The sequence below is a fragment of the Arachis ipaensis genome, chromosome B4, assembly GCF_059453495.1.
Source record: "Arachis ipaensis isolate K30076 ecotype BB chromosome B4, ASM5945349v1, whole genome shotgun sequence".
Taxonomy (NCBI): Eukaryota; Viridiplantae; Streptophyta; class Magnoliopsida; order Fabales; family Fabaceae; genus Arachis; species Arachis ipaensis.
Window position 1 is genome coordinate 85,095,007 of NC_142439.1, and position 13,187 is coordinate 85,108,193.

The following is a 13,187-nucleotide window of genomic DNA, read 5'->3' on the forward strand; positions in this document are numbered from 1 at the left end:
TGCTACATTAATATACCCATTTATACATCATATTAAAAAATAATTACGGTTCTATTCCATGAAATAATTGTTTTTAGTGTCAAATAACTCATTTTTTTTTGTCGTATATTTAAATTAAGGTTAAATTAATATTAGCAAATTTTCTATCCTTTTACAAATAAGAGTGTTGACAGATTTATTTTTTTTCTTACCATCTTTTATCTACCATCAGATAAAAACCGAAAGAAAAAGAAAATAAAAAAGAATTGCATTATGCATCTAAGGAACTCAAATATAAAATATTGAAGAATTGCATTATGCATCTAAGGAACTCAAATATAAAATATTGACCCACGAGGTCCTCATGCAGCCTTAGCTTCCACTGCGTGTTCCCTAATTATTTCTGATTGAAGACGGTGGGAGTGACAGTGAACAATGAACAACATGATTCTTCTATTTATATGATCTCAATTGCATGAAGCTTTAAATAAAACCAGCACTAATCTTAGCATACCTTGAGTTGTTTAATTAGCACTCTTCTTCTCCATCAGTTCAACTAACCATGCTCGATATTCAAGTCTACCTTGTGTTGTTCCTTCTATGGTTCATCTCCACCATTTTAATTAAATCTTTATTCACAAAACCCCAAAGTCTTAGGCTACCCCCAGGTCCCCCAATTTCCTTGCCGCTTCTTGGACACGCTCCTTACCTCCGATCCCTCCTTCACCAAGCGCTATACAAACTATCACTTCGCTATGGACCCCTTATTCATGTTCTCATTGGTTCCAAGCACGTCGTGGTTGCTTCGTCAGCAGAAATGGCCAAGCAAATCCTTAAGACCAATGAGGAATCCTTTTGCAACCGGCCAATCATGATCGCGAGTGAGAGCTTGACGTATGGTGCCGCCGACTACTTCTTCATTCCGTACGGAACATACTGGAGGTTCCTGAAGAAGCTCTGCATGAACGAGCTCCTCAGTGGGAGAACCCTAGAACATTTCGTTGACACTCGCCAAGACGAAGTGGAGGCGTTTGTGAGGAACATTCTAGAAATATCTAAAACCGGTAAGGCGATCGAGATGAGGCACGAGTTGATAAGGCACACAAATAACATAATTTCGAGGATGACAATGGGAAAGAAGAGCATCAAGAGCGACGACGAGGTTGCCAGGTTGAGGAAGGTGATTAGGGAAGTTGGGGAGCTTCTTGGAGCGTTTAATTTGGGGGATATAGTTGGTTTCATGAGGCCTTTTGATCTTCAAGGGTTTGGGAAGAAGAACTGGGAAACACATCACCAATTGGATGTAATGATGGAGCAGGTTTTGAAGGAGCACGAAGAGGCAAGGTCAAAGTCTGATAGTGACAGGAAGAAGGATCTCTTTGACATTCTCTTGGACCTCATTGAAGCAGATGGTGATAATAAACTCACTAGAGAAAGTGCCAAAGCCTTCGCCTTGGTAAGTACTATTTCTTTAATTTCTTCTGTCTTTTCTCTTGTACGAATCAGTAAGGGTAAGGGTAAGGGCCACATATATGCGAAAAATATTAGTTACTTATGATTTTTCTATTATATATACCAATATATTCAGTCTCTATTAATATATAATTTTATTTATTAACTATGTTTATAAATAAAAAATTAGTTTAAATAATAACGTCTTTATATTTTAGCTATGTGAGGTTTTGGATTTAAATTTTTAATTTCATAGATATACATAATAAAGAGTATTTTGAGAGCAAATTTATACATTAAATTCTTTTCCAATTTTCATTATATATACTAGTATATTATTAGGTACTATGAATTCACCTTTTTGTTTATTGAATGTGTTTTATACTTAACAAAATGTGTGATTAGTGAAAATGGTAAACACCTTACACTATAACCAAAAACTCCTGTGTTAAAATTTTAGAAATCACAAAATATTTTCTTTCTGAAGATATATATATATATATATGATATTATAAAAGTAAAAATTTGTTTATCAAATTCCTCTCATCTGCTAACGTATTAATAGTGCGTATTAATCTATATTTTTATCCATCAAATATGTGTAATGATAATAAATATGAGATTAGTAAAATTATTAAGTGTCTTACTCTTTAATTAAGAGGTCCATCAAATATGTGTAATAATAATAAATATGAGATTAGTAGAAATATTAAGTGTCTTACTCTTTAATTAAGAGGTCTTTGATTCAAATCTTAAAAGTATAAATAAAATATTTTTTTATAAATTATATATAATGAAAAATATTTTCAAGAAGAAAGTTATGAATCAAACTTTTTTTTATATTCTGATCTCATTATAAGATTAATATGTATGAATAAGCTTATTAATTTATTTTTTTTATTAAATGTGCACCAAAATTAACAAATATATATATATATATATATATATGACTAGTTAAGACGGTAAAGACCTGATATATAATTGAAGACTTGAGTTCAAAATTTAAAAATTTCAAAAACAAAATTTTAGATATACATAAGGCATTTTAATAATAAAAGTTTGTACACCAAATGCCTTACAGTTACATATATATATATATATATATATATATATATATATATATATATATATATATATATATATATATATATTAATACATCCTACATACACACACGTATATACCTCCTACATCTACTATTAGTCTATTATTGAATTGAATGGTGGATCTCTTTAATGATCCACTTTCTCCCTATTTAGATTTAAAATATATTTCAGTAAACATTTGTTTGTTAATATGCCAACCAAAAAATGTCAAAAACAGGTTTTACTTGATCGAGGATTCTTATTAACATTTTAGATCTGTAATTAAGTATATATGAATGGCTACTATGTTTAGACAAGAATTTTTGTTTTAAGATACACTTGTCATTAAGTATGTTAAAAAAAAAATTGGCATGTGTCACTTCATTTGACATACATTCACATCTTTTTAATAGATCCCACCAAGTTTTATATAATTGGTAATGTTAAGAAGGGAAAAAATTATTTAATATTTATTAATTATTATAATAATTAATAAATATTAAATAAAATAAATTTTATTTATTTTTTATTAATTCTTTTTTATTACTAAATATTTTCGTATAGAATGGTAATAAAATATAACATGCCATAGTAAGTTTTGTGCCTATACAATAATTATTCTCAAATGTACTTTAATTAGTTAGGCTGTGTTTGGGAAAAATGTTGGAAGAGAAGAAACAAGTTTAAATTTTTTCAAAGTTTTAATTTTTGGTTTGGCAAATTTTTTAGTCATCAACATTCAATCTTTATTTATATTTTACTAACTTTATCTTTTATGCATGTTATTGTATTATTTATGAAATTTTTATTATTTCTATTTATATGAACTCTTTTTTTCTATTATTTATTATTTTTATTTTTTGTTAATTATTTGTTTGACATTATACATTTTTATAATTGTGATTTTTTTGTATTATTTTTTTATTATCTTTTTATAATATAATTTATTGATCCTATTAGGTAAAGTAAATTAAACAAAAAATTAATCGTAAATAATAATAATAAAAAATTATAACATATTAAAAAAGAGTACTAAGAGTATTAAAAATATACTATATAAAAAATATCATCAAAAATTTTTTTGATTTATTTCAATTACTACCAAAGTAAATATTTAATTTTGTTTATTATTCTTAGTACTCTCTAAAATTTATATTTTGTTAGTTTTAATTAAAAATATATTTTGTCAATTTTTATATGTTATTTTTATTTTAGTATATATATATATATATTAATTTTATTATAAAATTAATTAATAAAATATATTCAAATATTTAAATTAAAATGATAAGATAATATACAAAGATTATTTAAGTTGATGTCTATTTTAGTAATTTTTTATCTGAAAGTAATTTTGAGTAGTGTAATCCAAACAATATTTATTTTACTATAATCTATTTTGATATAAAGATTGCCAAATATAAATCACTTTAACACAAACTTACTTTTTATCAAAATCAAGTTTGCAAAATGAATTTTATGCAAACTCCCGTTTATACACTGTAATCTAAACACACACTTAGACATTACTACTCAATCAGTTTATTTAGTTATAATGGGTCCCACTAATTTTTTTAAACAATACTTTAAATCAATTTTTAAAAAAAATTAATTAAATACTTTAATTTTTAATAAATTTTAATGATCAAATTGATTTCTAACTTTCTACTTTGTTGGATAAGTAAATCTTAATGATTAGTTGAAAAAAAAAATATAAAACTAAAAATTTTAAAATCATCATATCAGTACCTACAAAAGTTTTCATAAAGACTGATGTATGATATTACTCTCCTTTTGTCTTTTGCTCATAAATATTATTGGTGGTATAAACGTTTAAAATAAACCAATATATTTACATATATTCCACTAACTTTTTTTAAATATTTAAACATAACAATTATTTATTTTTACATTTTTTTAAATTACATTTAACTAATTTCACAAATAATTATAGAATCAGAATAATGTTAAAGAGGTAATAACACAAATTTATATTTAATTTTATATTTTATAATTTTATATGTATAATACTTATAATTATATATTTATTTTTATAATAATTAATTAATATAAAAAATAAAAAAATTAAATTACTTTAAACCGATTTTTATAGTCTCTTAGAATTTTTAATTGGAATATTCATCGTACACGCATGTGATGCTAACAGGTCGTGCCTCGTGCGTGTAACCTTTAAATTTCTTTTGGATCGGATTGCAGTTCACACGTTGCGTGTGAAACTACACAGGGGAACCATGTCGAGAGAAATTATTAGAACCGGAAAAAGAGAAAAAAATCTTAATATCACATGACATACACAAAATCATAAAGCACGTGTCACAACTACTGTATGGGGTTGTTTAAATCCCATTTCTGTTTAGTAAAACACCTTAATTAATTAACAGCGCTAAATTGTTAATAAAATATAATTTTTTTTAATATTTAATCAACAAATATATTTTTATATTAAATTATAAATTATAAATTTTAAATTTTAAATTTTAATAATATAAAAATAAAATATTAAGTAATGTTAATAAAAAATATTAGTTGTTTTATGTTTCTCCTTAATTAGTTAGACATTGGTACACAATGTGATTCCACAGGACATGTTCATTGCGGGGACTAATGGGCCAGCAAGTGTGTTAGAGTGGTCACTGGCAGAGCTGATAAGGAACCCACACGCATTAAAGAAGGCAAGAGAAGAAATCGATTCTGTAGTTGGGAAGGACAGACTGGTGAAAGAATCAGATATACCAAATCTGCATTATCTCCAAGCAGTAGTCAAAGAAACTCTGAGGCTTCACCCACCAACACCGATCTTCGCAAGAGAAGCCTTAAGAAGCTGCCAAGTCGAAGGCTATGACATTCCTCAGTATTCCAAGATCTTTGTCAATGCTTGGGCCATTGGAAGGGACCCAAACCACTGGGACAACGCGCTCGAGTACCTTCCTGAGAGGTTCTTGCAAACGGAAGAACCTGGAAAGAGTAAAATCGATGTCAGGGGCCAATACTATCAGTTACTGCCTTTTGGGAGTGGAAGAAGAAGCTGCCCTGGCACCTCACTTGCATTGCTTGTTATACAAGGAACACTGGCGAGTTTGATTCAGTGCTTTGATTGGGTTGTTAACGATGGAAAAAATAATGGGGTTGATATGTCCGAGGAAGGAAGGGTAACTGTGTTTTTGGCAAAGCCGTTAAAGTGCAAGCCTGTTGCTCGCTTTGCTCCATTCTCATCGGCGTGAAATTAAAGGAACATGTATGTGTTTCATGGTTGCAGCAGTGAAGAATCCAATTCATTTCTTGCCTTAATTTTATGTTTACCCTGCCGTTTATATATTAATATTAATGAATAATAGACAAAAGTACACATCAAAAAATATAAATAAAAAATAAATATATTTAAATTATTATAAAATAATATCATATATTTCAAAGATTATTTTTATAAGTTAAAATTGTTTTTTTATTATTTAATATTTTGTTGATCTAACATAAAATTACAATCATGCAATTTGTAATCTCTAAAACTGCTATATAACAACTCAAAAAATAATTTTCAGTTTGTTTTTATCTCTCGATCCAAAGTTGCATATACAACTAAAAAAGTAAATTTTGACATGTAAAAACAATCTTTGAAATGCACTACTAAACTATATTTTCATTTTTCGGATATACTTTTGTCTTGTGTATACTCTTTTGTGTGCAAGTATTTTTTACTTTTTTTTTTGTGACTTTTTGACTTTTTATTATAATATTAATAATTGAATAGACTTATCACTTTTACTACTATGAAAAAGTAAAATATTAATAATTCTAACCATTTAAAAGTTTAAAATAACATTATATCTATAATTAGAAGATAATTCCATATGAAAAAAATATTCAAACACTATTCTTTGATTAAATTACTCTGCTAACTATATTTTTACCAAATTCATCTATAGTTTAAAAATTTTTAACTCGATTCTTATACTATTTTAAATTTTGTAATTAAATTTCAAAATGTTATTTATACCCTAAAATCAATCACCGAAATCAGTTATTATACATTTATGTATGCTACAACAAAATAACTTTTTGCGATGTTTTTTTATTGTTTGGCGACAGTTTTAACCATCACTAAATGTTTTCGCAATGGTTAAAAACCCGTCATGGATTTAAGAGTCGTCAGTTGACATAGTGATGATTTTGGACCACCAGTGATAAGAAGTGTCGCTAAACTGTTTGTGACGGTTTTTGAAGTATAAAACCATCGCTTATTTATAACACTTGTCAGTTTGCTTTTTATGTATTATTTCACGACATTTTGAAACTGTCATTAAATTACTAAATCATGTGATAGTTTTTCTTATATTTCGTGACTGTTTTAAACTGTCATAAAATTTTTAGCGACAATTTAAAACCGTCACTAAGTTACTAGTTTCTATGATAGTTTTTAAATATAGTGACTGTTTTTGTTAAAATATTAGTGATGGTTTCTCGATTTGAAACTGTCACTAAGTTACTAATTTCTGTGATAGTTTTTTTCTGAATTTAGTGACTGTTTTAAACCTTCATAATCTTTCCAACATCAAAGCTTTCTTTTATTAATTATTACAAGATTTATTTCTATTATAAATAATAATTTATATGTATATAAACACTACAACATCAAAAGTTTCCTTCTCAATGAAACTTTCTACATCAAAATTTTTATACAATTATAGATCTAAGTCATTGTTCATCTGATTCATAATTTATGTATCTATAAATAGTAACTATTGATGCGGGGAAAACTTGTCTCTCAACAAATCTCCCTTCGGCAAGTGTACCGAATTTGTCGTCAAGTAAAAACTCACAATAGAGTGAGGTCGAATCCCACAGGGATTGATTGATCAAGCAACTTTAATTAGAAGAATGTTCTAGTTGAGTGAATCCAGAATTTGGGTTGAGAGTTGCAGAAAATAAAAATGGTGGGAATGTAAATAACAGAAAAGTAAATGCTAGAATTAAAGGACTGGAAGTAAATGACTGAAAATAAATTGCAGAATTGTAAATGGGAATGAGGGATTTGCTCATAAAAGTAAATGGCAGAAATTAAAGAGAATGGGTAAGATAAGAGATGGGGAATTCATTGGGCTTAGGAGATGTTGCAATTCTCCGGATCAAGTTCATTTTCATCTCTTTCTCAATCAATGCACTCATTGATCTCCTTGGCAATCTTAAGTGATTGAATTACAATTTCTTGCAATTCAATCTCTCAAATCTTGATCAATAGCCAATTCCTTGGTCAATTGCTCATGAGAAGAGATGAAGTATGGTCACTGATTATACCACATGCATTTCCCAAATCAAGTGTTGAGAGGGTTATAGTCACATACCCATCCAAACCCAATTTGGTCCAGCATGAGAAAGTATTTCTAGCTTGATCTCTTTATTCCTCTTTCAAGGTTCAAAAGAGATCCAAGTTTGAATAGCTTCTCTTCCAAGATAACTACTCAATTGGATGAAGATCGAAAGCTTTCAAGTGAAATCAATAGGAAAGATAGAAGAAGAATAATGAAAATTAGTATTGATCCATCAAATTACAACAGAGCTCCCTAACCCAATGAAAGGGGTTTAGTTGTTCATAGCTCTTGAAAATGAAAACAAAGATGGAGAATACATCATAAAACTAGAAATTGCAAAGAAAGTAAAATACAGAGAGTAGTTCTCTTTTTCCCAGCCTCCAGAACTCCTTCTCAATTCAAAGCTACTCCTATATATACTACTCTTCTCAGCTTCTAGTGTGATTCTTCAAGTCTTGGGCCTTTGGATCTTGAGTTTGAAGTAGTTCCTTTCTTTATTTGGGCTTGGCTTTACTTACAGAGAGAAAGTGCGAAGTGGGCGGAGACTTTAGTTTAGGACGTTAGGGGTGTTAATATTTAGTGAGAATATAAGTTTGAGAACGTTAGTGACACTTAACATTGTCACTAACGTTCCAATGCACCCCTTTGCCTCACGTTAAAACCCACGTTAACTAGGTTAACGTGGCTTTTAACGTTGCCTTGTCAACCTTCGAGAACGTTAGTGACACTCAACATTATCACTAACGTTCTAGTGTGCCCCTTCTTGCTTCACGTTAAAGCCCACGTTAACTAGGTTAACGTGGCTTCTAACATGGCCTTTGCCATCCTTCGAGAACGTTAGTGACATTCAACATTGTCACTAACGTTCCTATGTGCCCCTAGGTCTCACGTTAGAGTCCACGTTAACTAGGTTAACGTGGCTTCTAACGTGGCCATCCTTAGCCATCCCAACGTTAGTGACAATGTTGAGTGTCACTAACATTGGCTCATCCTTCATTCCTCATCGTTAGCTTCCACGTTAACCAAGTTAACTCCCACGTTAACTTGGTTAACGTGGGAACTAACATAGAGAATGAAGAGTTGTCGACAACGTTAGTGACACTCAACATTGTCACTAACGTTGAAGCAACCACACAACCCCCAAGAGTCACGTTAACTTCCACGTTAACTTGGTTAACGTGGAAGCTAACGATGAGAAATGAAAGATGAGCCAACGTTAGTGACACTCAACATTGTCACTAACATTGGGATGGCTAAAAGATGGCCACATTAGAAGCCACGTTAACCTAGTTAACGTGGACTCTAACGTGAGACCTAGGGGCACATTGGAACGTTAGTGACAATGTTGAATGTCACTAACGTTCTCGAAGGATGGCAAAGGCCACGTTAGAAGCCACGTTAACCTAGTTAACGTGAGCTTTAACGTGAATCAAGAAGGGGCACACTGGAACATTAGTGACAATGTTGAGTGTCACTAACGTTCTCGAAGGTTGACAAGGCAACGTTAAAAGCCACGTTAACTTAGTTAACGTGGGTTTTAACGAAAGGCAAAAGGGGTGCATTGGAACGTTAGTGACAATGTTAAGTGTCACTAACGTTCCCGAACTTGGACTTTCATTAAATGATTAACACTCCTTACGCCCTGAGCTTAAGTCTCTGCCCACTCTGCACTCTCTGCAAGTAAAGCCAAGCCCAAATAAAGAAAGGAACTGCTTCAAACTCAAGATCCAAAGGCCCAAGACTTGAAGAGTGAACTAGAAGCTGAGAAGAGTAGTATATATAGGAGTAGCTTTGAATTGTAAAATAGCTGGGGAGGCTGAAGAACCACTCTTTGTATTTACTTTCTTTGCAATTTCTAGTTTTATGATGTATTCTCCATCTTTGTTTTCATTTTCAAGAGCTATGAACAACTAAACCCCTTTCATTGGGTTAGGGAGCTCTGTTGTAATTTGATGGATCAATACTAATTTTCATTGTTCTTCTTCTATCTTTCCTCTTGATTTTACTTGAAAGCTTTCGATCTTCATCCAATTGAGTAGTTATCTTGGAAGAGAAGCTATTCAAACTTAGATCTCTTTTGAACCTTGGAAGAGGAATGAAGAGATCAAGCTAGAAATGCTTTCTCATGCTGGACCAAATTGGGTTTGGATGGGTATGTGACTGTAACCCTCTCAATACTTGGTTTGGGAAATGCATGTGGTATAATCAGTGACCATACTTCATCTCTTCTCATGAGCAATTGACCAAGGAATTGGCTATTGATCAAGATTTGAGAGATTGAATTGCAAGGAATTGTAATTCAATCACTTAATATTGCCAAGGAGATCAATGAGTGCATTGATTGAGGAAGAGATGAAAATGAACTTGATCCGGAGAATTGCAAAATCTCATAAGCCCAATGAACTCCCCATCTCTAATCTCACCCATTCTCTTTAATTTCTGCGATTTACTTTTATGAGAAAATCCCCCATTCCCATTTACAATTCTGCAATTTATTTTCAGTCATTTACTTCCAGTCCTTTAATTCTAGCATTTACTTTTCTGTTATTTACATTCCCGCCATTTTATTTTCTGCAACTCTCAACCCAAATTCTGGATTCGCTCAACTAGAACATTCTTCTAATTAAAGTTGCTTGATCAATCAATCCCTGTGGGATTCGACCTCACTCTATTGTGAGTTTTTACTTGACGACAACTTCGGTACACTTGCCGAAGGGAGATTTGTTGAGAGACAAGTTTTTCGTGCATCAAGTTTATGGCGCCGTTGCCGGGGATTGATTGTGCATCAACAATGATTAGATTGGAAGATCACTAGATTGAGCATTTTATTTTGTGTATTTCATTTTCTGTTTGAGTGATTTACTTTTTGTTTTAGTTAAACTTCTTCTCTTCTACCTCTACTCTTTTGTTTTTCTTTGTTATTTTCAATTCTGTTTGCTAACCCACTAACTGTTTGATATATTGCATCACCCACAACTAACATCAATTCTGACACAAATACTGTCTGCACCTATATTCTCTGCTTGTACTTGTTGGTTGTATGACAGGGAGAAGAAGCGGGGCTTCAACTTCCTTTGATTCTGAACCAGAGAGAACCTTCCTTAGACTAAGGAGGGAGGCAAAAGGAAAACGAGTAGTTGGTGTTGAAGAAGAAGAGGAACAGTTTGAGGAATACTTTGAACCAAACATGGAAGAAAACATGGAAAATCATCATGAAAAAGAGATTCACAACCATGGCAGAGGAGGTGGAGCAAATCATGCTGGGGAGGATAGAAGAGTTTTGGGCTCTTACATTAATCCAAACCCAGGCAATTGTGGAAGTAGCATCCAAAAACCAACAATCCATGCCAACAACTTTGAACTTAAACCAGAGCTCATCACCCTTGTTCAGAACAACTGTTCGTTTGGAGGAGGTGTTCAAGAAGATCCCAACCAACATTTGACCACCTTCCTGAGAATATGTGACACAGTGAAATCTAATGGCGTTCATCCTGACGCCTATAGATTGCTCTTATTTCCCTTCTCACTCAGAGACAAGGCAGCCAAGTGGGTGGAATCCTTCCCAAGGGAGAGCTTGACAACTTGGGAGGATGTGGTGAACAAATTCTTAGCAAGATTCTACCCTCCTCAACGAATCAATAGGCTGAGAGCTGAGGTTCAAACCTTCAGGCAACAGGATGGTGAGTCTCTGTATGAAGCATGGGAGAGGTTCAAAGACTTAACAAGGAGGTGTCCACCTGACATGTTCAACGAATGGGTCCAGCTGCACATTTTCTATGAAGGGCTCTCTTATGAGTCAAAGAAGGCAGTAGACCATTCATCTGGAGGGTCCTTGAACAAGAAGAAGACCATTGAGGAAGCCATAGATGTTATTGAAACAGTAGCAGAAAATGACTACTTCTATGCTTCCGAAAAAGGGAACACAAGAGGAGTGATGGAGCTAAACAATGTAGATGCTCTGTTGGCCCAAAACAAGCTCATTACCCAGCAGCTGGCTGACCTCACCAAGAAGATGGAGATGAACCAAGTAGCAGCAATCTCCACTTCATCAACAACACAAGAAGGAATAAACCAAGAAGCAGAAGGGAGTCAGGAGCAAGCCAACTACATTGGGAATTCACCAAGGAAAAACTATGATCCATACTCCAAGACTTACAACCCTGGATGGAGAAATCACCCGAACTTTGGGTGGGGAAGTGAGCAAGATCAAAACCAAGACCAGAGACGTTACAACTCCAACAACAATGCAGCTCACCAACAATTCACCTAGAGGACATCTCAACACCCCCACAACAACACTTCTCCACATACTTATCAAAACCAAAACAGCACATCTGCTCCGAACCACTCATCAATTGATGATAGGCTCTCTAAGATTGAAGCCTTACTGGAAGGAATAAGCCAAGAGATTCAAGAAAATAAGGTGTTCAAGGAGGAGGTGCGAGCCAATATCAAGAACCAGGGAGAGACCATTAGGAAGCTGGAATTCCAGGTGGGATATTTAGCTGAGAAGATTCCCAAACCTACTGATAGCTTCCCAAGTGACACTGAGAAAAACCCCAAGGGAGAAGCAAAGAAAGTAAGATGGGAAGATTGCAAAATGGTCACTACAAGTGATCAAGAGATTGAAGACAAGCAAGGCAGAATGTGCAAACAACCTGAAGACAACTCAACTAAGGAGGAGGATAGAGATCACAAAGAACCAGAAATCTCACAACAAGAGCTGCTGAAGCTCTATGCACCATTCCCTCAACTGCTCAATGGTGCTGTGGGAAAAAGAATATACTCAAGGTTCCTAGACTTGTTTGTATCTCTGCATGTGAACATACCATTCATCAAGGCAATTCAACAAATGCCTGCATTCATCAAATATATGAAGGAACTTCTTCCCAGGAAAAGCTCACTCAAGGGAGGGCAGACTATAGTGATGAACAAGGAATGTAGTGCCCTTATTCAACCTGAGTTATCTACAAAAAGAAGAGACCCAGGAAGTTTTCATATACCTTGTGCCATAGGAGAAAACATGTTCGACAGAGCACTATGTGATTTAGGAGCCAGCATCAACTTACTGCCCTTATCCCTGGTGAAGAGGCTGCAGATCAATGAGATAATGCCCACAGATGTCATTATCAGACTGGCTGACAAAACTCAAAAGCAAGCAATAGGAGTGGTGAAAAATGTGTTGCTAAAGGTTGGGAAGTACTTTCTCCCAACAGACTTTGTCATTCTAGACATGGAAGAAAGTCACACTCACCCAATCATATTGGGAAGACCATTTCTAGCTACGGCCAGAGCACTTATCGATGTAGAGAAAGGGGAGCTAATATTGAGAATCCATGATGAACA

General features: G+C 33.0%; 1 protein-coding gene and 1 non-coding gene across 2 annotated transcripts; one reads left to right on the forward strand and one right to left on the reverse strand.

Annotated features, from left to right (window-relative positions):
* The first annotated feature begins 306 nt into the window (after positions 1-306).
* Positions 307-5,823, forward strand: LOC107639472 (beta-amyrin 24-hydroxylase). The gene is made up of 2 exons (XM_016342980.2): positions 307-1,435; positions 5,118-5,823. Exons 1-2 carry the CDS (start codon positions 542-544, stop codon positions 5,754-5,756), a joined length of 1,533 nt encoding a protein of 510 aa, XP_016198466.1. The 5' UTR covers positions 307-541; the 3' UTR covers positions 5,757-5,823.
* A 5,658-nt stretch (positions 5,824-11,481) lies between these two features.
* On the reverse strand, positions 11,482-11,585 carry LOC148568206 (small nucleolar RNA R71). The gene has a single exon (XR_015883041.1). It is a non-coding gene; the product is annotated as a small nucleolar RNA R71 (small nucleolar RNA).
* Positions 11,586-13,187: the final 1,602 nt, after the last annotated feature.